This window comes from Fringilla coelebs (genome assembly GCF_963513975.1).
Source record: "Fringilla coelebs genome assembly, chromosome: 8".
Lineage (NCBI taxonomy): Eukaryota > Metazoa > Chordata > Aves > Passeriformes > Fringillidae > Fringilla > Fringilla coelebs.
Window position 1 is genome coordinate 21,201,807 of NC_140066.1, and position 27,892 is coordinate 21,229,698.

General features: G+C 36.6%; 1 protein-coding gene across 8 annotated transcripts in view; it reads right to left on the reverse strand.

The window, feature by feature from the left end:
* The window catches only part of EXOC6 (exocyst complex component 6), a gene marked incomplete at both ends in the record, with an annotated part of 86,451 nt that overhangs the window by 49,958 nt on the left and 8,601 nt on the right, over positions 1 to 27,892 (reverse strand). For 6 of the 8 annotated variants that reach the window (XM_084210392.1, XM_084210391.1, XM_084210395.1 and 3 more), the window contains 11 exons: positions 68 to 139; positions 2,021 to 2,141; positions 2,521 to 2,567; positions 2,661 to 2,744; positions 3,874 to 3,942; positions 4,588 to 4,743; positions 5,814 to 6,018; positions 13,169 to 13,214; positions 14,123 to 14,213; positions 14,327 to 14,374; positions 15,662 to 15,833. In XM_084210392.1, coding sequence (XP_084066518.1) covers positions 68 to 139; positions 2,021 to 2,141; positions 2,521 to 2,567; positions 2,661 to 2,744; positions 3,874 to 3,942; positions 4,588 to 4,743; positions 5,814 to 6,018; positions 13,169 to 13,214; positions 14,123 to 14,213; positions 14,327 to 14,374; positions 15,662 to 15,833 — 1,111 coding nt within the window. Of the gene's footprint in view, positions 1 to 67; positions 140 to 2,020; positions 2,142 to 2,520; positions 2,568 to 2,660; positions 2,745 to 3,873; positions 3,943 to 4,587; positions 4,744 to 5,813; positions 6,019 to 13,168; positions 13,215 to 14,122; positions 14,214 to 14,326; positions 14,375 to 15,661; positions 15,834 to 26,047; positions 26,151 to 27,892 lie in introns of those variants that run through there. The other 2 variants (XM_084210398.1, XM_084210394.1) reach the window with 2 other exon arrangements.

Below are 27,892 nucleotides of genomic sequence, written 5' to 3' on the forward strand. Positions count from 1 at the left end.
ATTGCACTCACCTAAAGTTAAAATCTGACTACAAGAATTTCAGGTAAATTACTAATACAGTATGTACCTGCAAAGTATCAGCAAATACTACAATAAGATTCTTCAGTTCCAGAACAAGGTCAGGATCACTGCAATATGACTGTAAGGGAGAAATTCTGATTTTATTAAAAGGATTTAAAATATGGGACATACATTTTCAAAGAATAGTATCACAGGTTAAACTCTCCACTTAGTGAAAAACCATTTAGACTTGTTTGTCTTTACTTAGTCCAGCTACATAAAAGTATTTGTTAAATTTTTATATAAATATCAATGGTAAAAGTTCAGAAAAAGTCAACAAAAATATGAGATTCAGTAAGTGCCAGCATGGTGTACTGAGACTGAAAATCAACAAATTACATTTATTTTAGTGGAACATAAGCACACTTGGTGGAATCAGTATCAGAGAGGTTCCACAGGACATTCTTTTCACCACCAAGCTTGGGTCTAACTAATGCTGTACCACCTCAGACAATTTTTTCCAGATGTATGGTTAAAACGTAATAAAATATTTTCTAAACAATTTCAAATTTAAATTGGATGATAAAAGATCAAGACATTAAGTTATTTACTAGATGACTGAAACTGAAATTTGATTTTCAGAGGAGTAGAGTCATACAACTAAGGCTTTCACCTCAGCTTCACTATTTGAAATACTGGATAAAGTAAAAAAAAAAAAATCTATTAAAATAATTTCATGAGAATACAGTATTGGTTGAAGACAATATACACCTGTTTCACCTTTCTTGAAGTTTTGTCCTTGGCATACTTTATTAAAACAAAGGATATGGTTTATTTATCTAAACATTAGTCTTCAGTAGGATGATGTTAGAGAAATTCTGATTGAATTGGATTTGATGGGAGTTACACATTTAGAGAAGAAATAGTGACCAAGAACATGACAAGACTTTGAAGAGTTCTTTAGAGGTTACATTATTTTCAACCTTTAAATTATCATATAGGTGTATAAATCCACATGGAGATAATTAACTAGCAAAGTATTTAGCTTTAAAGAATGCTGGATGAATATATCTCAATAATCCTCTCAAAAGAAGTAAAAAACTATGAGAACATCGCATGTACTACTAATGCTAATAAAGGTCCTATGATAACTATGGTTGCAATCTCAACTTTTTTCCCATTTTTTCCCAGGATATATGAAATATAAAATACTTCTTGAATTAAAGATCAATTTTAATAAAAATAAAAAACAACACTGCATAAAGAAAATGCTGCTAGCAAACTTTCAAACGGGAAAGATAAAGTTCTTGTATTTTTTCTGACAGTAAAAGTTACACCAATAGTAAACTCAGAAGCAATTTATTATCAGTCCCTCTGAGTGAACAATGTGTATTCCACTGTTTTTTCACAGAGGAATAAGAAAGAGCATCCAGCATCATTGCAGCTAAGGTAGGAATATAACTTTAGGAGACACACTTGAATGCACTGAAATACCCAAGTGATACAGAATTTTTCTAACACCTTTACTTCAACATAAACATAACACGACTACAGCATTGAAGAGAGAGCTGCAAGGGTTTTGCTGGTGGAGTTTATTTTGGAAACACAGCATTTGGAATGATAATTAGGAACTATTTCCTGGTGGTGCTTTCAGTGCTGAACTATTCAATCTGATCTAATGAAGAGGTCAGTTGAGACTAATGAGGAAGGATTGCAATAATAACAGCAGATTAACTCTGCATATTCTAAACTGCTGGACTAAGAGAAGGTTTGGAAGACCCAGTGAGTTGTAAATCAGAGGAGGATTATGCAAATAGCCCATGGCTGTGGATCACAGCCTGATACTGTTGGGAAAGACAAAAGCTTGGCAGGCTCCCTCCCAAATCTGAGCAATTTTTAATCACAAGAAAAAGAAAACATGAGGTGTAATTTTTCACTTTGTTGCTATCCCAGCTTTAAATACACAGAGCTCTGAAGTAAGAGGATTTAAACTGCAGCACTGATAAGGCTTCTCACTTACTGAATGTGTTCTAAGAACAGCAATGATCTTGGAAAGGGCCATGTTCCAGAGTTCATCAGTGTACGTCCTGGTTACCAGTCCTTGGGTTACATGTAAAATGTGGTCTTCTACTACAAAGAAACTAGAACAAAATAATACTTAAATTATTAAGTTGTTTCTAACATTAGAGCAAATACTACTCTTCACACCCAAGCCAAAACCCTCCCCACTAGAGCAGAGACACTTCAGTAGTTTTGGTGTTGTGCTTCATCCAGAGTGAAGTAAAAATGTGACAATTTTTTTCATGCCATCTGGAGCCCAGGCTGCTGGAGGGCCCTTGTAGGGCCTCCTGTTGGTAGGATCTGGATGCTCTTTCCTGCTCAGATCCTGCAATAATCACCCACATGATTTGTGCAGAAACTGAATGTTGCAGAAGAAACTTCTTGGACAATGGGAGAACACAGGCTGAATTAAGAATCAACACAGGAAAACTGAAATTAATTTTCATTTAGAAAACTTACCCTACAATTTGACTGAAGTATCTTCTATAGCCTTCTACTGTTTCATGCTTTCAATGAAAAAGAAAACAAGTTCAGAAACAAAAATATCACTAAGCATTAGCTTCAACTCAAATCAATGTAAAACTGAAAGTATTGATTACCATGCTTGACTGTGGTTGCAGAACTAATCTTGCTTGTTTCCTCCTCTGTTTTCTGTAGTAATTTTCAAATATTTCTCCATCACCCTAAAAAAACCCATAAATAGTCAAAACCAAGAATATTATCTCAGTGTGAAAAAGGCCCTTCTTAATTTAAAGGCAGAATTCTCTTAAACTAAGCACATATTTTGCATTTATTCCACATGTAAACCTCCAGCTGACACAGCAAAGTTTTGCATGCATGAAATATCCAGAAATTACCTTTTTCTCTAGAGAAGCTTACAGGCTGTACTGTAAATAGGAATTTTGCTCACATGCCTACGTTTTGCTGAGCAACACTATGCATTTTAAACAGTAGGTCCATTTTTAAATTACAACTTTCAGAGAATATTCATATTCATAGGTAAGGCATATTGCCTACTGCCATATAATTGAAACTCATCGTCTCCTAAAACATTTCTCTAGGTTATTCAAGAAAGTAACTGCATTATAAAGTTGTTACAACAACTCTTCTGTGAATAAATGAAACATTTGAACACTAAGGAGCATTAGTTTTGCCTGAGGAAAGACACACATGAGATTTATTGAATATTTGCTTATTCTCCTTGGATTTATAATGAGTGTGGATTTTTTTCCTATCACAATCCTCAAAACCACAATACCTTCTGTGCCTAAAGATTATATTATGAGGAATTCAAGTGACATCCTACTCATCTCATTAAGATGACCATTCAGTAGAAACCATCTGTCCATTTGAAATCAGTGCTACATTGACTCATCTATCTACCAAATCCCATGCAATTTGTATGCAAGCAGAATAAAGCAGCTCAGCATTTTTAAGGTTTGTTTTTGCTTTATGAGCCTATTATTAGGCCACTGCTATTTAGAATTCCATTACTTGGTCTTCCAAAGTCTCCAAATTGTTACAAATATTTTATCCTTCTGATCCAGCATTACCTACCTAACCTTTACAAGATATAAATTTAGTTCATAATGAATATTTAGTTAATAATGAATATTTAGGCATATTTAGAAATGCTGCTAACCTAAGAAAGCCTAAAAGAGAGACTTTGCTTAAAAACAAAAAAAATCCACTTGAAACCAAGATGAAAATTCACTAACACTGTCTGCTGCAGCAGAACTTTACACAATATGTGAAAATGAATATGTAACTTCAAAAATTTAATTCTCTTTTTAAGCTCACTTTAACACATACCAGAACAGAGTAGATGTGCAAACACCTATAGACTGGAGAGAAGTCTACAAGATCTTGGGCAGTTAAAACCTGAAGAAGGAAAGGAAAAAGAATGGTGTATAAAACGTATAAGCATATAATCTGCAAAATGGGATATATTACCAACAGAACTTGTCTACATAATAAGGATTTAAAAATGCAGGGCATCTATTGGAAAACAATAAAACAATTGCTCCAATCTCTTCTCCTTCTACATTACAGTCATAAACTTTACTTGTGTTATAATACCACACTCCTTTCTCTGTGTTTCCAGAGCTTTAAAGGTCTAAATAATCACTGTTTTATTAAATTTAGGAATATTCAGTATTTATTTGACAGATAAAAGAGTTCTTGGCTAAGCTGAGGTCCTCAACACCAAAACCCAGGATTTAGCAACACCAGGATATTCTAGTGGACCACATAACACTAACAGTGGGCAGGATGTAAGCTGCATTTGAATTCCAGAATAACTGGAAGTTCTGTGCAACTGAATGTCCTCAAACATAATGCTAAAGCTAGTATTAATACAAGTAATATTTTAGCAGTAATTTTTCACCCTTAAATGCTGATCTGAACTGGTACACCTTGAAGGTCTTCTGTGTATTTTTCTGACTAACACTAACCATCTAAACAAAGTGTAAAGACAGTGAGTTTTGTTCACTTTGAATAAGATGAACTGATTTAGTACAAAGTTACCTCCTCATCATGTTCATCCTCATCTTCAAATGTTCGCTTCAATGTGATTTCATTCTTGGATTCCAAAATCCTGTTTCTACCTAAATGCATATTCCGACCAAAGTTTGCATTATTCTGCTTCTGAAGAGCAGTACCAAAGGTTTTCTGTTGCTGTGCCTGTTTTAAGAGTAGAATCAATTAAGAGGCATGCAATTCAAATTTCATCACTGATGAGTATATGCTAGGACATGAAAAACAGGTGGTGCAATTGAATACACATCAGTATAACTGCAAGGTGCAAGCACACCCTCAGCCTACACCAGTGATTTTGCCTTTAATCAGTTTGGGATGATAAATGAATTCAACAGTGAATCCTGCATAATTTTTCCCCAATCACCAGAATGACGTTTTAATGGCAGAAAAAAATTTAAAAATCAATCAGTAATTTTCCTGATCATAAATTGCAGAGAATCAATATTTAAATGAAAAACAGGTATCTGAGTTCCCAGATACTTTCTTGCTGTCTTCAGTTAAGTCTAAGTGAGCAGTCAGCTACAGAAATCAAAGGCACCATATTGCCCTTACTATTGAAGGCAGCACAGCATAACTTTGCAATTAAATTTCATTTATAATAATCAATGCTGCATTTTACAAGAACCTTAGATAATGAAATGGCAACTCAACCCGAATTCTGTCAACAAGAAGTCATTTGGTCTCCAAATAAATTTTAAAAGCATTAACTGCTTTAAAGCTTGCCTAGTAGTAGTGCTCTCAAGTGGCAGACAATTTTGTGACGGAGCAAGGCCTCCGGCTGTCTCAGGCTCCTTCTGGCTTTTACCTCAGTCTTCTGTATGAGTAGCACTTCAGAGAGAACTAGGCAGCTATCTCAACAATTCTTTTGTCTAATTCAGCCAGGCCAGCTGGCCAGATAGGCTGCTCTTTGTTTTGGTGCAGTATCTGCTGAGATACAGACTATCCAGGAGTTACTACTCAAAGTACTTCATAATTTCTTGAAACCTGAGATATACAGCATCACTCCTTCCTTTCTCAGGGAGGAAACTACTCCTTGTCTAGGGCACTGATAGAAACCACACAACATGTTTGTATTTCACAGCTCTCCACCTTTACTCAGAGCTCTATGGGATGACTGCAATCTTTGAACAAACATTCTGGGATAATTTGAGAGTAATGAAACTGAAATGTACAGTAAAAAACAGGAGTGAAGTCATTCTGTTTGGCTGGCTTACCTGTTTCATGGCAGTTTCCCCAATTCTGTCAGAATGCTTTCGAATACTCTCTAAGAAATCCTTCAGATCTGACATGGATATTTCTTTTATTTCTTCACGCAGTTTTGGAAGATTTTCCATCATTATCTGGCAAAAGCGGTATTGGCTAACTCTAGGAAGATACAGATTTTCTAGCTGCTCCATTGTTTTCAAAGCAGAATAGTATCTACAAAGAGATGAAAATAAAATTATGTAGCTTCTTATAAAAAGTTGATAAAAGAATTTATCAAATATATATATCAATATCACACATGGAATCAATATTAATTTATTTTAATAAATAAATCTAATTAATTTACTCTATTCTTATAAAAACTAACAATCAAAAGGTCATCCCTATAATGCTTTAGTTTGAAAAAAAACCCAGTGAAATGCCACAGTGACTCAGCCAAGTGAAAACTGTAAGTAGGCTCCTATAGTATTAACTGTTCTGATCAATAGTTCAACTATCCTGGACTATCAGTCTGCATCCTGCAGATGGAGACACTGAAGCCATAAACATTATCTTCCCTTCTAGAATGAACTGATTAGGAATTTTTTATGATTTGGGTTTTTTTCTGAAACACAAACTGCCAATCACCCAACACTGCACCAAGCAATGAAAAAATCTTGAAAAAGCATGCCAGCAGGTATCTGCTATCTTCAGGTATATGTGAACACGTGCACACATCTACACCCACCCTCCTTCCACCATTCTTAGTCAGAAAAGACACAATACACCTATCCTGACCAATGTTTTTTTCCAGCTGTGTATCATATTTTGTTGTAAACCACAAACCTGTTAACCCTTCTGAAAAAATACAGTCTATCCCATCCAAAAAACAACAAATTGAATTAACAAAGTACCATTGCCAACAAACCTGTGATCTCAACCAGAGTTTAAAGAGAGGCACAGGAACCAGGCTAAACATGAGTAGGACAGCAGTCAATTGCAGGTGTGACAATAACTTCCCTTTATGTAGGATTCTTACCAGCTACTCAGCCCTGGAGGGAGTTGGGAAAATGAATTTAGTTTGTCCAATTAGAACAGAATAAGGTAAACCAATGCCTTCTACCTTGGTCTTAAATGGGAAAAGCAGAAACACTCAGATCAGTGGAGTTAACTTGCTGCTAGTTCTAACCCTTTTTTTTTTTTCCCACAAATATGGAGTAATATCCTTCACCCATTTTCAGCTTTTATTCCATAATTTTAATTTCTTTTTCTTCCTTAAAGTCCGACATCATCTGTTTTGAAAAATTACCAAATTATTTTCAGGGGAAAAGCTGAATATGAGGAAAATCCCTTCAAATGAGAAAACCTAGAAGTGTCCTTTATGGTTCTTTAGTTTCGAGAAATTACTTTGTAAATATAGTAAGTAGAAAAAATGTAATTCAAGCTTCTGGTTTTCAGTAGACAAGCAATAACAAATGACTAACACTAGAACCATGATTTCTTGTTCAACTCTGAAATTAAGACAGTGTTTTGAATCTTCTTAATCAAGACATTTCTAAGTTAACAACTCAGCATAGCTGGAGGATGGGAAAAATCTTCTCTTTTATTCCAGAACAGAGCTGCTTTCAGAAGACTGCAAATAAAGAGGTTTCAAGTGTAAATTAGGAGCTTTTGTTTGTTATATGCTTGGTTTATATAAAATATACATAAGGTGACGGGAATGTTGCACATATGAAAAGGTCTGGGGGGTTTATGTGTGTGGATTTTGTTTTTCTAAATAGAAAATGGCCACGAGTGCCACATGGTGAGACTTCTGGGGAATAAAACCATAATAGCGTCAAAATCTTATAAAAGGTTTTTATTTAAGGTTTTTATTATACAGATCAGCTTATCAGAACACTGTTAGTTCATCTGGAAGGGTTTTTGACTGCTGGCTCTAAGATCAGAATTAACATAATCCATTCTAAATCCATTCTAGAGTCCCTTACTAATTACACATATATGGAGCTCAGGACCTTGCCCTTTTAACATCTGTTCTGATAAAGCACTGAAGTCTTATTAATTTGAAGGTCATCTGCAGGTCAGGATTTAAACCAAAAAGTTTTGCATATTATTTCAGAGTGATATATTTACATATTTAGATTTTAAAACTTTCCATAGATTTAACTCAACACTGAAGGTTTTGACAATATTATCAGTTCCCATCATATATTATCAATCACATAAGGTGGAGATTGCCAATTTGACTACAAATGAGTTAAAGAAGTATCTTCAAAGTTATTTTTAATATAAATACAGCATTCTTCTGTCTTTCTTCTGAGCTGATCTTATGATAATATGCTCCTCAGTGCAAAATTTGTAATTTTTTTCAAACTGAAGACAGAAGTCTGAAACACCAATATGGGTCATATGATAAGACTGTGCAGAACTGATCCATTTCAATATCAGAACAAGAAAACTGTACAAGAGATCTTGCTAAAAATCTCCAAACTATAAAAATGGAACCTTTAATACCAGCAAGAACCAGGAAAGAAAAAACCAACTCACAACACAAAAGTAAACAAATTTTAAAAAAACACACAACAAAGAAGCAACCACTGCCCCCGACCCCCCAAAAATTAGTATTAGTGTTTTGCATCACCTTATTCTTTCCAAATGACCCAGGCACAGACAGTCAGGTCTGTATAGCACATAAAACATCAACCAAAAAACCCCCAAAATTAAAAGAAAATTGCCATTATTTTAGTATATATTAAGTATTTCTTTATGCTCTAAATTATACAGAGAACTTTTAAGATTTTTATCAGCAGAGTGTTGTTTGGAGGGAGTAAACAAAAATACCACAACTTACTAAAAAAGCCCCATCAAGTTAAACTACAGCAGTAAAGAAATTACACAAATCAGGAGCAAGATGAACTCAAAGACTGAATTCACTTAAAGTACTTTATTTGCACACAAGCTTATTAAATAAAAAAACATGTAGTTAGAGCTCAAAATTTCCTGCTGAAAAAACACGAGAGATAAAATCCTCATTTTATTTTAATTAAGGAAACAAACCTAGTTTACAAAGAAAAAATTGCAGTATTCTCCAATTTTAGTGCTTCCCTTAGAGGAAATACAGTATAATCTTGCTTACTACATTGCCACTGAGTAAATATCTAAAACTTTGCTACCAAACACATTTAAGGGAGTTCCCTGGAATTTTTCAATAATGCTACAGAAAAATCATATTCAGAGAGATCCTGAAGGTGACATGTTGAAATTGCAATTGAAATCCTTTTACCACAAGTATTTATTTTGGTTTTAAATCTAGTTGTCTCACCAACTTTAAACCTAAGTTTTAAACTTCCCCAGTATACATATTCTGTCAGTCGCCCAAATGACCATGAACTGAGACAGAGGCACTACTAACTGTGAAACTTCTGTAAAGTAAATCAAAGGCTCAGTATTTCTGAAAATCAGATTAAAGAGCTCCTGTGTGGAAAAAAACTCAAGATATGTGGAATACCTTTTTTGTCAATAATGATGTGGTAGGAAATTTTTTTAGAAAATAAAATTATCAAACAAATAATGCTTAAGAATGGTGACAAAGAAAGCAGCTGACATTTCAGTATCAAATAACCCCATCATATAAATTCTGATGGGGCTTTTTGCCAGATCCATGGTACCTCTGGGAAGTGTTGATTTGCTGCTGTTAAAATCCAGTGCTTCATTCTGATACTGATCCAAAACAATGCAGAAAAACAAAAAGAAATTACCCTGATTTTATCTGTTCTGATATCTTTCATACCGACCTGGGTAGCACTTATACAAATTATGAATTTTTCACATTTGCATCCTTTAAGTATTAAGGTTTATTTGGATGCTTGGAGTGAGATTTAGTAACCTAAATAACTAATCAACTCCGCCTTTCTAGTTAGGAAAAAACCTTATACCAAGGTCAAAAAACAAATCCAAGTCTTTCAGGGCTAAAAGCTCACTCTGAAACACTGTACTCGTTCTTCAGTCCATCTCACAGAAGATTTGAGAGGGAGCCTTAGCAGTTTGACTTATTGATGTGTTTCCACTGTGTGATGGGCTTGGGTTTTTTGTAACATTTACTGTGGAAAAAGACTTGCAAAAACACCAGTTCTAACTATTCCCAATTAGACCACAAACAGTTGAAGCAGCTGGGACCTGCCTCCCAAGAAACATATCAAAATCTAAACACTTAGGCCATGGTAACAGAGTTGTATGAAATGTGTGATGACCTTATCTCTGACTAAAAATTCAAGCTTGAATCGTGTAAGTGCATAGCCCCCACTAGGTGGTTGGGAGAGCAGCAAAGAAACCACTCTTCTTCTTTGTGCTTCCTCAGCTAATACTCTGAACCCTCTGTAGCTCTTTCCAGCCAACTGTGTCTGTTTAGAGCAGATTGTGCAGTTACTTCCTCTCACTACTACAGTTCTTGTCAACTTGTGTTATCCATGGCTCAGGAGACAGATAAATAGGATACAGAGCCTTTCACCTCTAGGTCATCAGTTCAAACGTTACCCATGCTGGTAAAGGACCAAAAGTTGCTATCAACAGATGATTTTTTGGACTTCCCTGTAAACCTCCATTTCACCTGCACAAACCAGCATGTACTCCAGATCCAAAATCCTGCATCATCTTAAAAGAGGTCTGCCACAGAAAACAGAAATTAAATTCCAATCTTTTTCCTGTAATAACTATCCCTCAAACACATATAATATCCATACTTTTGTTTTCCCTTCCTTTAAACAACAGAATTGAGTGTTTTATTTATGGTGCAAGACTGTAAGACAATGGAATAATGAAAATACGTTCTAAAAGGCCACAATCAGAGAAAGTCAAGATGTCTTTTTGTAAAAAATGAGCAGTGAAAGCTTTGCTGCATTAACAAATCTCAATGAAGGTTTACGAGAAATTATCTTTGCCTAAAATAAACAATCCTCATTGCTTTGTTATGTCTCAGATTGTGACTGCTACTCTGACTCTTCCATGAAAAAACTTCACAGCAAAATTTAGGAAGATCAATTTTGAAATCCCTTCTATGTGCACACATCAGCTGTCAGCTGCATTGACACTATGATGTTCATGCTGTTGCTCAATCTTTTAGTAGTGATAAAAGCCAGAATACATGCACTCTGCTGAGCCACAAGGAAATTATCAGTTGAATTACCTGCAAGTTGCATGGAATAGCCACCTGTAGGCTCTATTACAGGGAATTGGAAAGTCACAGGAAAAACAGTAACTGTAGCATAGCTAATGAAGGAGTTATCTGAGCTGCAGCAGTAGCCCGCAGCAGAGTCTAAGCCTTCTGCACTCCATGTGGTTTCAAGGCATGGTACATCAAAGCTATGGCATCTTCCCCCTCCTTCAGATCTCTTTATGGAATGACAATAACATGTCCAAACCCCTCAATTCAGGAGTCCTTTGACTGTTAAGACTTCCTGCCTGGCAACAACTTCCACAGGAAAATGATCAGATAGAAGTCTTTTAAGATTTAAAGAGTACTGATGGCTTCTTGGAAAGCACATCAACCATCAGTGGACTCTGCAAAAGCACTAGCAAACACAGAGTCAAAATAATAAAAACCATCAGCAATTTTATCTCACCTAAATGATCTTTACATGATGACATTAGGAACTTTCCCTGCAATTCTAAAACCAGGATGCTGCTTGCCTTGCAAGAGCAAGGGTAGGGCAGAATGCAGGCACTGAACCCAGTGTTTTCACTATTTTCAGGACACTAAATGTAGCATTGTCCACAGAAGACCTTGCAGAGGGAAGTGGTGTGATTCAGACAGCACACTCTTCAGTCTGATCTCTGACTGGAATAGCAAGAGGACTGTTTGCATCTTTCTGCAGAGCTGCTCCAGGAGCACTGCAACAACATGCTGTTACTACTACTACTATGTGCCAGCTACTCGAAGCAGATCCTGAAGCAGTGTCCTGTTCAGAGGTAACACTGTATAGTAGTCAAGCTGATGAGATCTACCACACTGGTTCACATATAGCAAGTTTTAATTTTAATAAGAGACACCATAGTGCCATAGCTGTAAGATCATTCTTAAAACTTTTGTATTTCTGCAGAAGACCTCCTGGAGAGCAATCATGCATAGGTATCATATAACACATACATCACTGTCAAAGATGCATCAGATCTGCTGCAATGTCCATAGATCTGATGTGTACAGTTAATCTAAAGCATTTTGGACATGTCTGCTTTAGAGCTGATTGCTCACACAGCGGCTGCTGTTGAGGGTTTTCAGATGTCCAACAGTAGGGTAGGAGGTATTGGCTGCTCAGAAACCAAAATCCAGACAAACAGTCCAAAACTAAATCTGTATTACATAGCAGCCCTGCAGACAACTGACTGTGCACAGCTAGTTCCAAATGGAAACAGTCCTGTCCAGACAGACTTGTCAGCAGGAGCTCCCTGCAGTGGTGCCAAGTGCACAAAGAGGCACCACCAGCAACCAGGAGCCCAGAAAGGGTCGGCACAGAGCACTGGTGTGACCGAGGCGCTGTGAAAAGCAGGCAGGGATCACGGTGGCAGTGATGATGTGGAAATCATGAAGAAGAAAACAGCAGCAGTGGTATTGCTAGGGTAGTGTGAGAGGTGCAGGCAGCAGCCCCAGTGGGACAGGATGCAGCCAAAGCAGGGGGCAGGGGCAGCCAAGCTGCCATGGAGGGAGGGAGGGAGAACTGGGGATGCTGGCACTACAGCAGCAGTGAGTGGCTCCCTGAGAAAATGAAAAGGGGAGACACGATAGGAAGGAGCAGCTGGTCATGCACCAGTTATAAACTATTATCCCAGAAATTAATTTTTAATTATAGTTTTAGTTCTTTTTAACAAGTCAATTTGTCAGAGGGAAAACCCCCAACAACACATTATCTTCACTTCATTCCCATAGTCCCATTTACACAAAAAGCATAGAGAAACCAGATAGGTCTAAAGAAATGTATAAGGAGTAAAATGTCCTTTCTTCCGGTATTATGTGTTTAATTTAAATATATCACGATATATTAATCAGATATTAATGTACTCTAAAAGACCTTCAGTCTTTAAGGGTCTTATTTCTTGCTTCTTAAAGTGCTTTAAGTAATAAAAACCAGTATTTTTCATTTCATATTTTATAATCATAATTTCACTACATGTGATACCCATTTAAGTAAGCATTATTTCTCATCACTAAGGTCCTAGAAATTCTTTAATACATTTTTAAATGCTCTTAAAATACAGACCAGTGTTAGGAAACAAAGACTACACATATACCAAGCTACAGACTAAGAACACTTACTTGTCTATGTAAGTGTTTGCTATTCTGTCGATTTACTTACAATGCTACATTTTTTCTCACAGAAATAAGTTTACTCACCTTTTTACACTCATCTGTTCTTTTAGTTTGCTGTACATTTCCAGCACTGCATAAAAGCAAGCAGATTAACTTGTGAGTCTTATTGTGGCTTCAGTTAATAAGAGAGGAAAATATGTAGTGTAAAGGGCAAAATTAGAAATAGAAAAGGATGTGCTATATTTACCTTATTTAATTCCTACTGTAGCATAAATGTGATAAACTTAGCAAAAAATATTCTAGAATGCAGCTAAAAGAGAAAACAATAACTGAACTCTTAACAGCTTTTAACTTAAAAAGAATTAAGATTAACAAAACAGTCAACACTATACATATCAAGCATATTCACTCCCTTACTACATGCCATAACCTGATCTGCATTACCAGTCCACGGTCCGTCTCCATAAAAAGGCAACAGTACCACCTACTGTACTCAGAACACGTCAACAAGAAGACTTCACAAAGAAAAATTCTCAAATCTACTTTACACCAACATGACAAACAGGATAAAACCCTCATGGAGCTGTGTGCAATCCTACAATATTACCTTCCTGAAACAACATTTGGAGCCCTTTTGCTTATTTCAAAATACCTGTAGTGACACAAAGCTAGAAGTACAATGTTGAAAGAGCATCATTAGCATTTTTCCCAACATTCAAACACTAAAACCCACCCTCTCAAGTAACAAAGTAATTGTTTACCATATTAAAAATATTAGTTCATTCAAAGCTGTACATGGCTACATGGTTTGCACCATTTAAATGTCTCACTGTCTTCTGACATTGTCACAACTGCTCTGTGTCAAATATTGCAAAAGACATGGAACTTTCATATTGACATCTGTTAAAAACCTATTAATTTTTTTATTAAACTGGATGTTACAGGACCAGAACTTGGAAAAAATAGAAGACTTTTCCTTTTGGCTACTGTGACTTACTTTATTTAATTTGCCATCATATTTCACTGTAGGTCACTCACCTGGAAGACACAACTGTAGTTTTTCCACAACTCTTGTAATATTCCGCTGTTGAACTCTACATCGGATTATTTCCTCTGTTTGGGCTATCACCTTGAAGGTTTTTTATTAAAAAAAAGGAAAGAAAATCACACTTAAATTATGCAAATACATTTATTTTACTACAAATATTGATAATGTCCATATAGGAAGCATAATTTTCTCACCTCTTTCCCAGCATCCTGAAGCCTTCGGTTGGTATCAGTAACTTGGACCTTAAAAATAATTTCACCTTTGTTAGACAAATATGCATATATTGCCCTGATGTGACTGCTCACCCTTGTAATCAGATCATGCTTCCTGAGAAACTCAGAACAAAGAAATGCAAATTCAAATTAACTCTACAGCTTGAACTTGAACTTTTGATCGCAAAGGGCTTTTGTTAAATTCAATTACTTATGACAGTTCTTTCTAACAGATTCTGTGGCAAACTTCTCAAATTTACTTGGGATTTTTGAACTTTCCTTGTTTCTGTAGGTCTGTCAAACAATTCAAATCATTGACCCAATTGACCACTGGTCCCTTTTTGATAACCTCAATGAGCTCTATGGGCCATTCATTGTCTGTAAGAAATGGTGATTGCATTTTATGGTAATTAAACATTCATACTTTGCTGAATGCAAACACTGGGTGGTTGATTAACATCAAACGTGGAAATCTCCAAACCACAGCAACATTTTAATGCTGCAGGTGCAGGCAAAGCTCAACCTCAGATTTTCCCACATAGTAAGTGACTCATTAGGTCATCATAATAAGGAAGCACATTCTAGTTTATTAAAAATCTCATTAATTTCTGAACAAAGATGCTCAATGACCTCATTGATGCTGTATTTGGTCTCTTGTTATCTGAATATCCTTTATATAATGGTCTTCTAATCATAACCTCTGATGAACTATGCTCATTCTGTCTGGTGTGCATATTTTGCTCTCAAAAGTGTAAGGAGAGCTAAAAGGGACGGATCTCATAATTCACTGTTCTGCTTTCTGATCTGTGAGGAAATCTTGGTTCACATATCTCATGAAAACTACCAACATCACCTACTCTGCTGCTCATTACAAAGCAAAGAACAGGGTTTTTTTTCACACATAATTGTGGTAATTTTAGTTCTCTAATAAGGACTTCCAATTCTTCTAAGGTCTGACATATAAAAACATGATTAGGAAAAGACCTATTTAAGAAATACTGTGTTTAGTGTTTGTTGTCCTTCACCTTCTGATAAAGCCTTTAAAAAAAAGCAAAATAATTTGGTAGTGTTTTCTGAAAACATACTTAAAAAAATCAAAATGAGATCTAATAAAATATTCAGCTTTGTAAATATAAATTACTGTATCAGGCAACATGGCTCTAATCACAAATCCTGTTCAATTCACTTGTAAAAAATTGCTGCAAACATCAGAGTGCATGTGATAAACACTAAATTAATATTCAGTACAAGAGTCCAGTTCCTTCTTTTATAATCAAAGACAATTATATATGAAGCTCTGAAAAACTTGTTCCTTACCTTCAGTTTTTCTGCATCAGCCCTAACTTTAAGAAGTTCTGTAATAGCATCCACAAAGCCCTGATGGTGAAAATTGCACATCTTTTCTATCTCCCTGTCATGGTTACGTATGCAGGCATCAAGTTTTTCCATAAACTTCTGATGTGCATTTGGTTGGTCATCATATACAGACCTATTAAATACAAATAAGAACATAAAAGTTTACTTTTTTCCCCATTTGAAAATAGCATGTATGCAACCATCTTTATTGAAACCTATCTCTCTCAGCAAGAAAATAAAAGCAAGCAAACTTGATGTTAGTGGCATCCTTTGGTGGATCCACTCCATCAAAATCAGCTTCAAAGAAAAGATGGCACAAAACTGAGAACTGATGGTGCAAAACCCAGCCCTTATGGCATTAATCCAGGTGCTTAACCAGTTACATCATGGTTGACCTGAGCCTCACTGGTCTGTTATTTATGCCCTAATGCTCAAATATGGGTACAAAAGAATCAGTTTCTCCAACCACCTCAAATAGCACGGATCGCATTTCCATCAAATTCCACTCTTTGCTAAATATAAAGAAGTGCAAACATACAAATTTGCTTTCCTGGTATTCCTAACAGCAGAGTTATCCAACTAAATCAGGCTCGGGTGCCTGCAGCCAGAATGACCGGAGCACCGCGCGGCAGCAGCCGGACCCTGGCAAAGGCGATCCCCAAGGCTCCAGCCTCCAGCCCTGCCCGCCCAACAGCTCCCACGGCAAAACCATGATGTGCACACACCTAAAGCTGCCTCCTCCACAGCACCTAACTGTCAGGAAGGGCTAGAATCAGGTCTTCTGTCTTACTTTACTAATTTTCAAATAGTTCTCTTAGAACTCCACCAGGAAACATGACTTGGGAGAAATTACTGGTGCAGTTTGTTAAGCAGTATCAGAAATAGAAATCTGCATGGAAAAATGCTTGAGCATGAGAAGGAGCAAAGGAGGCAGAGGGCAATTTAAAGCTTTAGACTTTGGCAGAGTAAGCAAGAGAAGAGGTTTTACATTGGACCGTATCAAAATCAAAGGTATGGGGTCTCCCAACAAAGGCTAGGTACAGATAGCTCCAAAAATTGATTAATAATTTGATACAGCAACAACAGCAAAGACTGGTAGTTTTGAAGTAGCTTTTCACATAGAATGAGAGCAGCAATATGACAATACTTTAATCATACATATACAAACACATTTGTACCGTAAACTACAAGTGTTAAAAAAAAAATCTAAAATCTTTAAATTGCTTTTTAAGCCTCTAATTTCCTCTCACAATTATAATGTTTTCTCCAGCTATTTATAAGGAGAAGCTGATTAAGGAAAAAAAATGTTAACATGAGGAAAAGACTGAAAAGACTGAAATTCCAAGCATTTCAACGTTACCTGCAGAAATACAGTCTGCAACCATGAGTCAAAGCCTCTAAAACCCTTAAGTAGCAAGAAAGTGCTCCCTCCTAGCCTTCTTGGAGAAGTGTGACTTCACATATTCTTCAAGATTCTCTTTTCTAACCAGACACCTGGGCTTTGCTGAGATCCGAGTTCATCATCAGCACAACAAACCTATAACTGGATGTCTGAAAGGAACATGACCTTTCAATGAAAAAAATGTGCAGAACAGATTGAAAAGACTCTTGCAATATGATTCTTTATACTTTTTGAGTTCCTTTTGACCTTGTACAATATATTCAGAGAAGCAATTGAACTTAAATGACAGAAGAAAGTCAATATGCCGTCTTACATGTTGCAGGAAGAAAGCCAATTCCTTATATTCTGCTTGTTATAGATACTTATTCAGGGGAAAAAATCTACTGAATAAAATTTTCCAAGAATACCCCCTTATGATGGGAAAATTAGGTTATGGTACTGAAAGCAGGTTCTTTCCTCCAAAGTGCACCAGAGGAAAAATAAGACTGTTCACCCATAAAGTTTACCCCTCACCGTTTCTCCCACCACAGTGAAATCCCAGCTGGAAGGAGCAAATGTGTGCTCATAAGTGTCTCCTCCTGAGGCTACTGCCAGACTGCCTGAAAGGGCTCCCTCAAGGCTGCCCAGGATGACTGAGCTTTTAAGGGCTGTGGTGGATGGTCAGAAGTGACCTGCATCACCAGGGGGAAATAGTCACATGCAGAACCCAGTGCTGGCTGGGAGAAGCAGCATCCTGTCCTGGGAGGAAAGAATGGTGTGAGACACAGTGGGCACTGAGTGAGGCCTCATTAGGCAGCCTGATGCTCTGCATGAGAATACACAGGGATAAGCATGTGGGCCACAGCACTGTCACCTGTACAGAAACAGGGGAGGGATGAGAAAAAGGTTCAATGACTGATGTGGGAGCACTCCAAAATACACATTACAGCTATGTGAGTGCTGCTCCATCAAGAAAAGGGTCAGAGATGCTGGAAGCTACAGGGTGGACACAGAGGGGCATCCAACTGTCTTCAGAGTTCTTGGAGAAGAAAAAAAGATTAGGAGGACCAGATGCATCAAAGTGTCATCACAGATATCTGGCAAGCATGAGCCTCCTCAAACTGGGCTGGACTCACTACCTATACTGCGCTGTATGCTAAAGAAAAATCAAAAAAAACCAGAACAAAAAACCTTCACAGAAAAAGAAGTTCAATTTATCACTACTTCTTTAGCCTTTTGTTTAAGGGTGAAAGAAGTCTCCAAATTTAGGTCACCTTCCAGTGTTCTCAAAGAGAAGTGAAAAAGGAGCATCATTATCACAAAGACAAGGGACTCGTATCTATCACTATATGCCCAAACTGTAAATTGTGTCATGTAAGCATAAATGAAAGCAGCAGTAAAACTCAGTAAAGAAAATAAAATCAAAATGAGAATGAGACTACAAAAAGATGGTACAAGAGGAACCACCAGACTTTCTTTGATAGTAGCAATGCACTGTGTTTTTGGACTTAGTTACTGCCTGATGATTTGGGGGTATCCAATAGCTGCCTTGATAACTTTTTATCCGTTTCATATCTGTGCCAAGACTTTCAGACATATTCTTGCAATACTGACAAAAGGAAATCCTTTGCAATCAGAAGATTTCTCTTTAAAATATTATCAAAAAATTCCAGAAAACACAGCCAGAAGTTCTGGAAGTACATACAATGTAGCATAGGCAATACAGTCTCCACTGTTATAAAAATATGTACTGATTATGTTTTCCTCAATATTAAGGCCTCTTATGCTTAAAGTTAATTATAATAAAGTACTGGTTTTTAATCTCAGGGGTATTATCACAATATTTAATTGAAAATAATACAGGGAATAAATGTTCAAAATCAGGGGAAAGAAAGCAATACTATGTACCTCCTAATACCTTAATCACAAGATTACCCTACCTTCTTAAAATAATAGTTACTATTTTTGTCTTGTACATTTTCCACTGTCTGTAAGGATGCTAATAAAATTGTGACCTGTGATTTAAACCAGTACTTTGACAGGCCTCCCTAAAATGCACTAGTAGTATAAATTCTATGTCAATTACATACGTAAACAGCTCCATCTTGTGGGAACAACAAATCAACGTTCATCAGCACATGAATGAAAAAACCCCTGAGACAGAACTGCTTGCCTTTTCAGAAATAAATTGTCAGTGTATTTCAAAAAAAATTCACAATTTGTATCACCACTTTCCCTTCTGGGTGAGAAGAAGATGAATAAACAGGTTTATTGGCTCCCTTAGGACACTGTGCTCTGAGGACACGTCACACAGGCAGTTTCAGTGGCTTCAGAACAACATCTGGCCTAAAACACCATCCTTTTTGGAAATGTAAGTGTACACTGGAGAGACAGGCCATCTTTGGCCACAGGTAGAAATTAGGCTTTTTCTCAAATCTGCAAACACAACTGAGACAATACACACCTGATTCACCTGTTAGGGAACATCACACATCATAGTTTATTTCTGATACTGAAACTCATTTTCCATACATACACTTATTTCAAAGATTACCTACAGCTATCTAAATAAAGTAATTGCTACCTCTTCATAATTATCTGAAAGTGTACATTTCAACAGATTATGACACTGCAAGAGATGCTGATAACAATTCTCCACTTTTAAGAGCCAAATTATCAAGCAGACAAATCATCAATACTGCAATATCTTGGAGAGAGGTGAAATCCTAAAAGCATCCTAGAGATAATTCTTTAAAATTACAAGACAAAATTAACAGAATTTACAGCACACACGGAGTTCTGTTGGAAAACAAGTGAGGAAGTAGTAACCCTTCCAGCTCCATTTCTTCAGGAGATGACAATTACATGCAATTACAACTACCCTAAAAATCTCTCTCTCACTGCAAATTGCTTCACATCCAGCAGCAGGAAGTGTCATTCCTAGGATACCAAAGGAATTTTTATGTGTGCAATACATAGTTCTTTCAGGTTTTGTTTATATTTATACACCTCTGAATGAAGAGCCCCAAGGATCCTCTTCAGCTTTATGGGCCCCTGTAGTGGGTGCTGATGGCCTGAAATACAGCACAAATTTGAACTGTGTCAAACTGAAAGACATTATTAGTTTTTATTAAAACTATTTTCAACCTCTGATCTGCACAACTATAGACTAATAGTGGTTGATTCATACCATGAAACTTTGATAGGAAAGTTTTTTTCTTGGTATGAGTCTTCAGACTGGATTAAAAAAAAAAAAGATAAAATCACTAATGTTGGAGACAGAAGTTTATATTTGATTTTGGCACCCAAAAAACCCAAACCAACACAACATTTTCAATCTGGAACGAGAGAGCTTTAATTTGAGTGACTACTTCACCACCACTACAGCAAATCAGCGACAGGACAGGCACTGGTTTCTCTCCTCAGCGACAGAGCAAGCAGGGAACCCCTGAAGAGCAGAAGCAGAGCTGAGCAACTTTCCTGGTAATGTGTAGCAGATATCTGTCTATATTCCCAGAACTCTGTATATAAACTGAGACTTTTTTTGGGGTTTTTTTTGACTCATTCCAACAATTGGATGAGTCATATTAATGACAGTCTAGGCAAAAAGAAGATAGTGTAGAAAGCCTAGAAAAAATAAACTAGGAGCAGTCAGAGAGTGACCTAAAGGAGAAAAATGTCTGAGTTCACTGGATACATTTTATTGCAATGGGGATATTTTTATCTTGATCTTTCTTACCAGGCAGGCTGAAGGGAGAATGACAAGCATAAACAGATTTGAATTCAGGTCTCAAGAAATTATGAAGAGGATTTTCAAATATGCAACCATTTTCCAATTGAAAACAATAAAATAAGTTTATTTTATACTGTGAAAAGCTTCTCTAAAACTTTTACTTTCAAAACTGAAACACAATATGAAAAATGTGTAGTGAATAGGTCGTATTGATGACTTTTTGTGTTTACATGCAAAAATATACTGCAGCACCAGAGGGCACCATCCTATGCACAAAAATACCAACAGTTAAGTAATCAAAAAATCTCCAGAGAACTAAAACTTAATATGCTAAGAACTCCACACAACCTTTTAAAAAAAATTAATATTAAAAATAAATTATCCTGAAATCATCTATCTATTCCATAATGACAACTCTATACCTACACATTATCACTCTAAGTGAGCATCATAAATATCTCCACAAATGGTTACAGGTTCACTTCAAAATCATATTTCTGCTATAATTTCAAACAAATATTTCTGTACACACAATTAGGATACATGTCCTTAAATGTCTGAGTGTAGGCAGGAGTAAAAGAGGACGAGAATTTCAGCAATGAGGAGGGAAATAAAAACTTGGAAGCAAAAAAAAAAAAAAAAAAAAAAAAAAAAAAAAAAAAAAAAAAAAAAAAAAAATTATATAAGCCCCCAAATTAATTTAATACATTGACTGGACTACTGGAAGGGCAGACAATGGAAGTGCACGTAGACTATTAACTGTAAAAGGAGAGGAGCCCAAAATAATTTTTTGAAAATTCAGCAAATAGCCCAAATTTGCTTTTTCCTCTCCTTGTCTCCAGTCTAGCTCCACATCTATGGCCTCTGGACCAGAAAATTACAATAACCAGACCTAAGTAAAACTTCTACTGTAGTCTTCTTGTTTTAGCATAGGAACATGGATTTCAAGAATAATCAGAATGGGAACTAAATTAATTTTGTCTCATATCTATAGCAATAGCCGTAACTTTTCAAAGGAGAGAAGAACTACAGTAATTATCAGAAGATAATATGAATTCCTGGTTGGTGATAACTCTCTCACTTAAAAGTCATTACTAGAACAGTCTACTAGATAAAGAAAAAAGTAATATTTAACAAATCCCATTGGAGTTTTAAAAAAATTACTATTTCTTAAAGGTTTTGGGATTATTTTGTGTGTTCTTTTAAATGGGCAATGATTCAACTTTTAATTGCAATCCATATTCAGGAGAGACAAATCTGAGCTTATGGAGCATTACTGTAAAATTCTTCTAGTCATTTATAATAGGTTCTAGCAGCAGCAGAGACTTTTAAAACAGATCGTGTGTTTTAAAATAGCCAAAAAAAACACATCAGAAAAAAAAAAACCAAAAAACAATCTTTTTACAGGACAAAGAAACTCCTTAATAATGACTTGCCACCTTTCACCATTTTCACACCTCCCCCAAACCATCCTGTTCTGTCTCCTTTCTAGGATGAATTGCAGGTTTCCCCACCCCTGCCTATATTGCCACAAAGTCTTTCATTTCCTGATTGCACCAGACACATGAAGCAATTAAAAACTGTATGTACACATTCCTTTCAGGATACTGATAACCACTCAGTAAGTGCCAATCAGTTACAGCTCCATGAATGCTGTGACAATGACAGGAATTACACGTATCTGTACAGCAGCTGTAGAGTTTGACATGGAATGTAAGTCTGACCATGCAACTTCTGACCTTCAACAGAAGCACGAGAAAAAGATTCATTTGTAGAGCTTCAAATTAAGCACCATGGGGGAAAAAAATTATTAATTACTTTGATCAATTAAATGAAGGCATAAAAAAAAAATCCCCCCCGACATGCATTTTTTATCAATTTTTCAAAGTAATACTTTCAACAAAACACACACACACAAATGTACCAACTCTCAAATGAAGAAACTGTGCTTATGGATAATCGTGTTTTTAGAATTCATATCTTGCTACCAATGCCAATTTTTTCTTGATGCTAGAGATGCTCCCAACTAGTTCCCAAACACACATTGCAAGAAGTAACCCCCTAGATGTTCTCCCTATTTCTCCTTTCATTGAAATAAAATCTCAAAATGAAACAACACCACCAAGCTATACTAAATAAAATTCAAAAACAAAGTAATATTTACAATTCAAATACACATTATGAGTTCAGTGGGATCAGTGGAAGCAGAAAACACTGATATTGCAAATTAAGATTCTGCCCTTAAAAGATCCCTGTCACACTGTGACTGTAACCATGGCATCCCTAACCATGATACTGTATCACACACTCCATTTGAGCTGCAATTTCACAGGAAACACTGCAGAAACTTCCTTTGTCCTACAATATACAAAGATATTTTCTGTTTACACAAGCTGCAAACTTCATAGGGATTTTTCCATGTAGTAATTTCATATAGGTGGCTACAAACACCCTAAAAAGTTTTATAAAATAATGTCCAGGTGTTTCCTGTAATTCAATTGCAGTTATGGTAATAAGCACATTTCTTAAAACCTAAGCAGCCTTTCAGTGCCAGATGCTACCTATGTTCCAGTTCTGCCATTCTTACTCCTAATTACATCTCACCACTCTATTTAAAAGCTCACATTACATGCCAGAACAACACAGAACTCAGTTACGGCCTATTGAGAGAAAAGATTTTATTAATCTTAGTTTAGCTGTTATGCTTTGCTTGCCTGGTTTTCCTGGATGTGCAATTTCTGTCAATTGTTCTCACTAATAGTATCCTGTTTCTATGAGCAGGAAAGGGCCGAGTACAGTTTGTTAGTTAACATTACTTCCTATAAGCAGGGTCCTTATTCTGTAGTGGCAGCACTAGAGCATTCATTGTTCATGCTGGATAAGCAATGGATGGCGCTGATGGCTGTTAATGGACATCCTCTGCAGCCAAACACCAACTGATAATCAGTACACCCAGATTTGCAATAGACTTCCTCCTTCCTGTTTTTACACTGCTGACCAAGGAGATGCCTCTTCCTGCTGAGCCTTTGTGCGACTTACTGATGTATGAAGTAAGAAACTGAAAAACAAGTGCTGCACTACCACTTTTTTTCCTAATTTTGTGTTGTAATAGTAGATAAAAAGGCAGCAAAGGAAACGGCAGCTCTGCTGGCTTTGGTACTGGCTATCGCCATGGAATGAAGTGCCAAGTTTGGCCATCTGTTTCATACCCCTACATGGATACAAGTGGATGGAGTTGGAACCTATGTTACTTCATAGAATATAAAGTAGGAAAGTGAAGTCTATATAGCAATATTTTTATCTTCCTTTAATATTTTCAGAGACTGTTTGTTACATAAATTGTTATATTTTAGGAGCAATGGATTAATCTGTAAACCAAATTGTGAGCTTCTAAGTTCTTTTAAAAAATTTATTTCTATTACACATGTACAAGAAATAATTAGACCTCTATTACAACTCTAGCTAATCTGTCAACTTTATCTAGAGCACTTGAGACATATCTTTGAGATAAATACGCACCAATTTTTTTTGAAGAAAATAAATTTTATATTTCAACAATCTCATATGTCTGTTCCCAAGACATATGAAATAGAACAGAATATTTAATGTCAGAAATGTGTAGGTTACTTATTTCAATAGGCTTTGAATATCAACACTACACAGGTTTAAATACATTATTTCAGAAATTTAAGAAGTTTCAGATAAAATAAAATATCCACTATTTAAAAAGTTTCAAAACCAACTGGATTAAGAATGTATTCTATTCAATACAGATCAAATCCTTTCCTGTATCGCACTCCTCTGCAAACATACAACCAAAGCATGCATTTTACAATGATTTCACATTATTCGTTTTTGTTAACTCTATGAGCTCACACTGCCTATACATAAAAAAATTGTCATGTATTTAATTCATGTAAAACAGCCTGTGCTGTATATTCTTTGCATATCTCCCAGGATCACTGAAGAAAGTAAAACATGAATTCTAAAAAAAGTCTGTTTTCAATTCAGAAGCTGAACTGAAACCCAGTGTTTCTCTCAGTGAGGAAGCCATTAAGAGTGTTGATGCAACCGACTAACTCCAGTCCTGCTTGATGAACAAACTAAGAAAATCTGTTCTTTTCTTCCTAAGTTGATGAAACATACCAGAACAAATATAAACTATAAAACACTCTATCTCCTATGTTACTTTTACATTGAAATTAACTGAAAACAAAACTTATAAGAAAACATTGCTTCTATGAACGAAATGGGGTAAAAATCCTTCACAGCCACTCTATGCCTAAGGAAGTGTGCATACTGTGAAAGTCCCAAAACTCAATAGGTTAAACATTTCCTTTTGAAGCTGAAATGTCTCAAAAGTATCCCCCAGATACATATATGACAGTATATGCTTTATTAACTTTGTATTACTCTGATTCCCATGAGAATTGCAAGTTACACTCACTGCAATTTTGCAAGCAAATTACTTTCCCTGAGACACAGTGAAAATCCCACTCACAGTATTAGAACTGAACACTTTTCTCATGCTATATTAAAAAAAAAAAAAAATCCCCAGTGTCTTTTAGTTCCTCTCTGTCCAATCCCATGTCTTTCCACCAAGGCTGATGCACTCTAAAATCTGTTTCCTTCCTTCTTAATACCTCTGTCAGTGATTAAGTTCCCTACTAGTTTGCTATTACTGGCAAAGGTTGAGATACGGGAAGGGCTTCAGCCAGGCTCCAGGAGAGATCATTAACTCCTTCCTGCACAGGAAGGACCCAGTTTTTCAGGAGTACAGATAGTTCTGTACTAGACATGTACAAGATGAGGAAAAGATGTATTGCTGAAAATACTTCATCAAGCTGAGCCTCAAATTGAACTGTTATTGTTACACCAAGCTTTGTGGTGAAAGGGACTAGGTTTGGGCATTTCAAACATCACCAGAAAACAGACAGAAAAACTAGCCACAGCTGGATTTTACAACTAGCCACAGCAAGCCCTTCAGAAAGATAAAATCTCACATGATTACCTGATGCTGATACAAAGCTAGGACTGTATTTCTGAATGAGTTAGTACTTAATAGTTTACTACAACCCATAAAAGTAGTTTCCTATTTGCAAATCCTTTTCTGGCATCATCTTAAAAGCATTATTCAAGACATATTAATCCTCTTCAATTTGAATGAGCTCATTTTAGTAGTATAATACGTAAAATGCAACATGACAAAACCTGCAAATACACCAGCACCTACCAGTCAAAACCAGACTTATATTTAACTGAATTATGCTAGGGCTCCTCAGGTAGATATTAATGGTTGAGCCACACACAAAGACAGCTGGAGCACAGGCTATGCTGTTGGCTTCCCAAAAAAATCCACGAGGAAGTAAGCACCCATGTGACTGGCATTTGTGAAGGATGTGAAGTTAGGCACTTCCTATGCACATGGCAGGTCCAGAATCTGGGTCACCAGACAATGAATAAAATCAGCTTGACAAACAAGTCAATGAAGAGATGACAGGAATAAGAACTGGCTTTTCTGAATTTCACTGATGTAAGAGTGCACAAGCATAAGCCATTCATATGAAGAGAAGGCCGAATTCAAATGAAGCAATGACACAAACTGCATAAAACGTCTATTAAGTACACTATTCTGATGATGATGTATCAGATGATTCCCCTATTTTAAAAGCTTTACTGTATTTTGAAATTTGTTTCCTAAACACTGGGTCAACTTCAAGCTCTTTGGTAATGCCTGTGAAATTGGAAAGAGCTGTTTCAGAACAATTCACACAGGTTACTAGCTAGGTTAAAGCTTCACTTGGCAGCTGCCCATTTGGAAAACACTGCAAGAACTGAGTCAGAAGCTGATGCTTGAGCAATTAAAAGATCAAGATAACCTTATTTGCAGACACATATTTCATGACAAACTTAATCAGCATTGAACCTAAAGATTTTTTCAAAACAAAAAAAATGCAGGGCAGATATGATTACCTGTGAACAGTTCCAGGCTTTAAAAAAACTTGGAAAGTAATATGTTGAAACTTGCAGCAAGGCAAGTGATTCCTTATAAAACATTTTGCTACCAACGGCAAATCTGACCAGGCTACAGAAAAATCAGAACTGCAGTTCTGCCACTGTATGCCAGATTAATCAGTCTATAGCACACACTCTTCATATGCCCTTTTGACTCTATATAATGGACTAGGCAATAAAAAAATTGCTCCTTCATGGCAATATACATCACATAGACAGTTGCTTTATCTGACTGTTGTCTTTCAATTTAAGTACTTGGAATACCATCAAATCCTACACCAAGTAACAAAATCTGCAACTGACACTACAAGCAATCCTCTATTTTTTTAGGATACACTGGTTCACAGCAAGCAGGTCATTCTCCTTACTCCATAACAATCCAGTTACAAAATAGAAATTAGCTATTATAATAAAGATAAACATACATAAATATATGTGCTGGTTTGGGCTGGGGTAGAGTTAATTTTCTTCACAGTGGCTGGTATGGGGCTGTGTTTTGGATTTGTGCTCATACAGGGCTGATAATACAGACATGTTGTTGTTATTGCTGAGTAGGGCTCACACAGAGCCAAGGCCTTTTCGTGCTGCCACACTGGCCAGGAGGCTGGGGGGAGACACAGCCAGAACAGGTGACCCCAACTGACCAAAGGACTGTTCCAGAGCAGATGGCATCATGTTCAGTACATAAAGTGGGGGAACAAGGAGGAAGGGAGGAGACATTTGGACTGATGACATTTTGCAACAATAATCCCCTGCAGTGCTACAGGCTGGAGACAGTGTGGTTGGACAGTGCCCAGGCAGAAAGGGACCTGGGGGTCAACAGCCAAGTGAACATGAGCCAGCAGTGTGCCCCGGTGGCCAAGAAGGCCAACAGCATCCTGGCCTGTATCAGGAGCAGTGTGACCAGCAGGAGCAGGGAGGCCACCCTTCCCCTGCACCTGGCACTGGTGAGGCCACCCCGTGAGTGCTGTGTCCAGGGCTGGCCCCTCAGTTTGGGAAGGACGCTGAGACGCTCGAGTGCATCCAGAGAAGGCAACGAGACTGGAGAGGGGCTGGGAACACA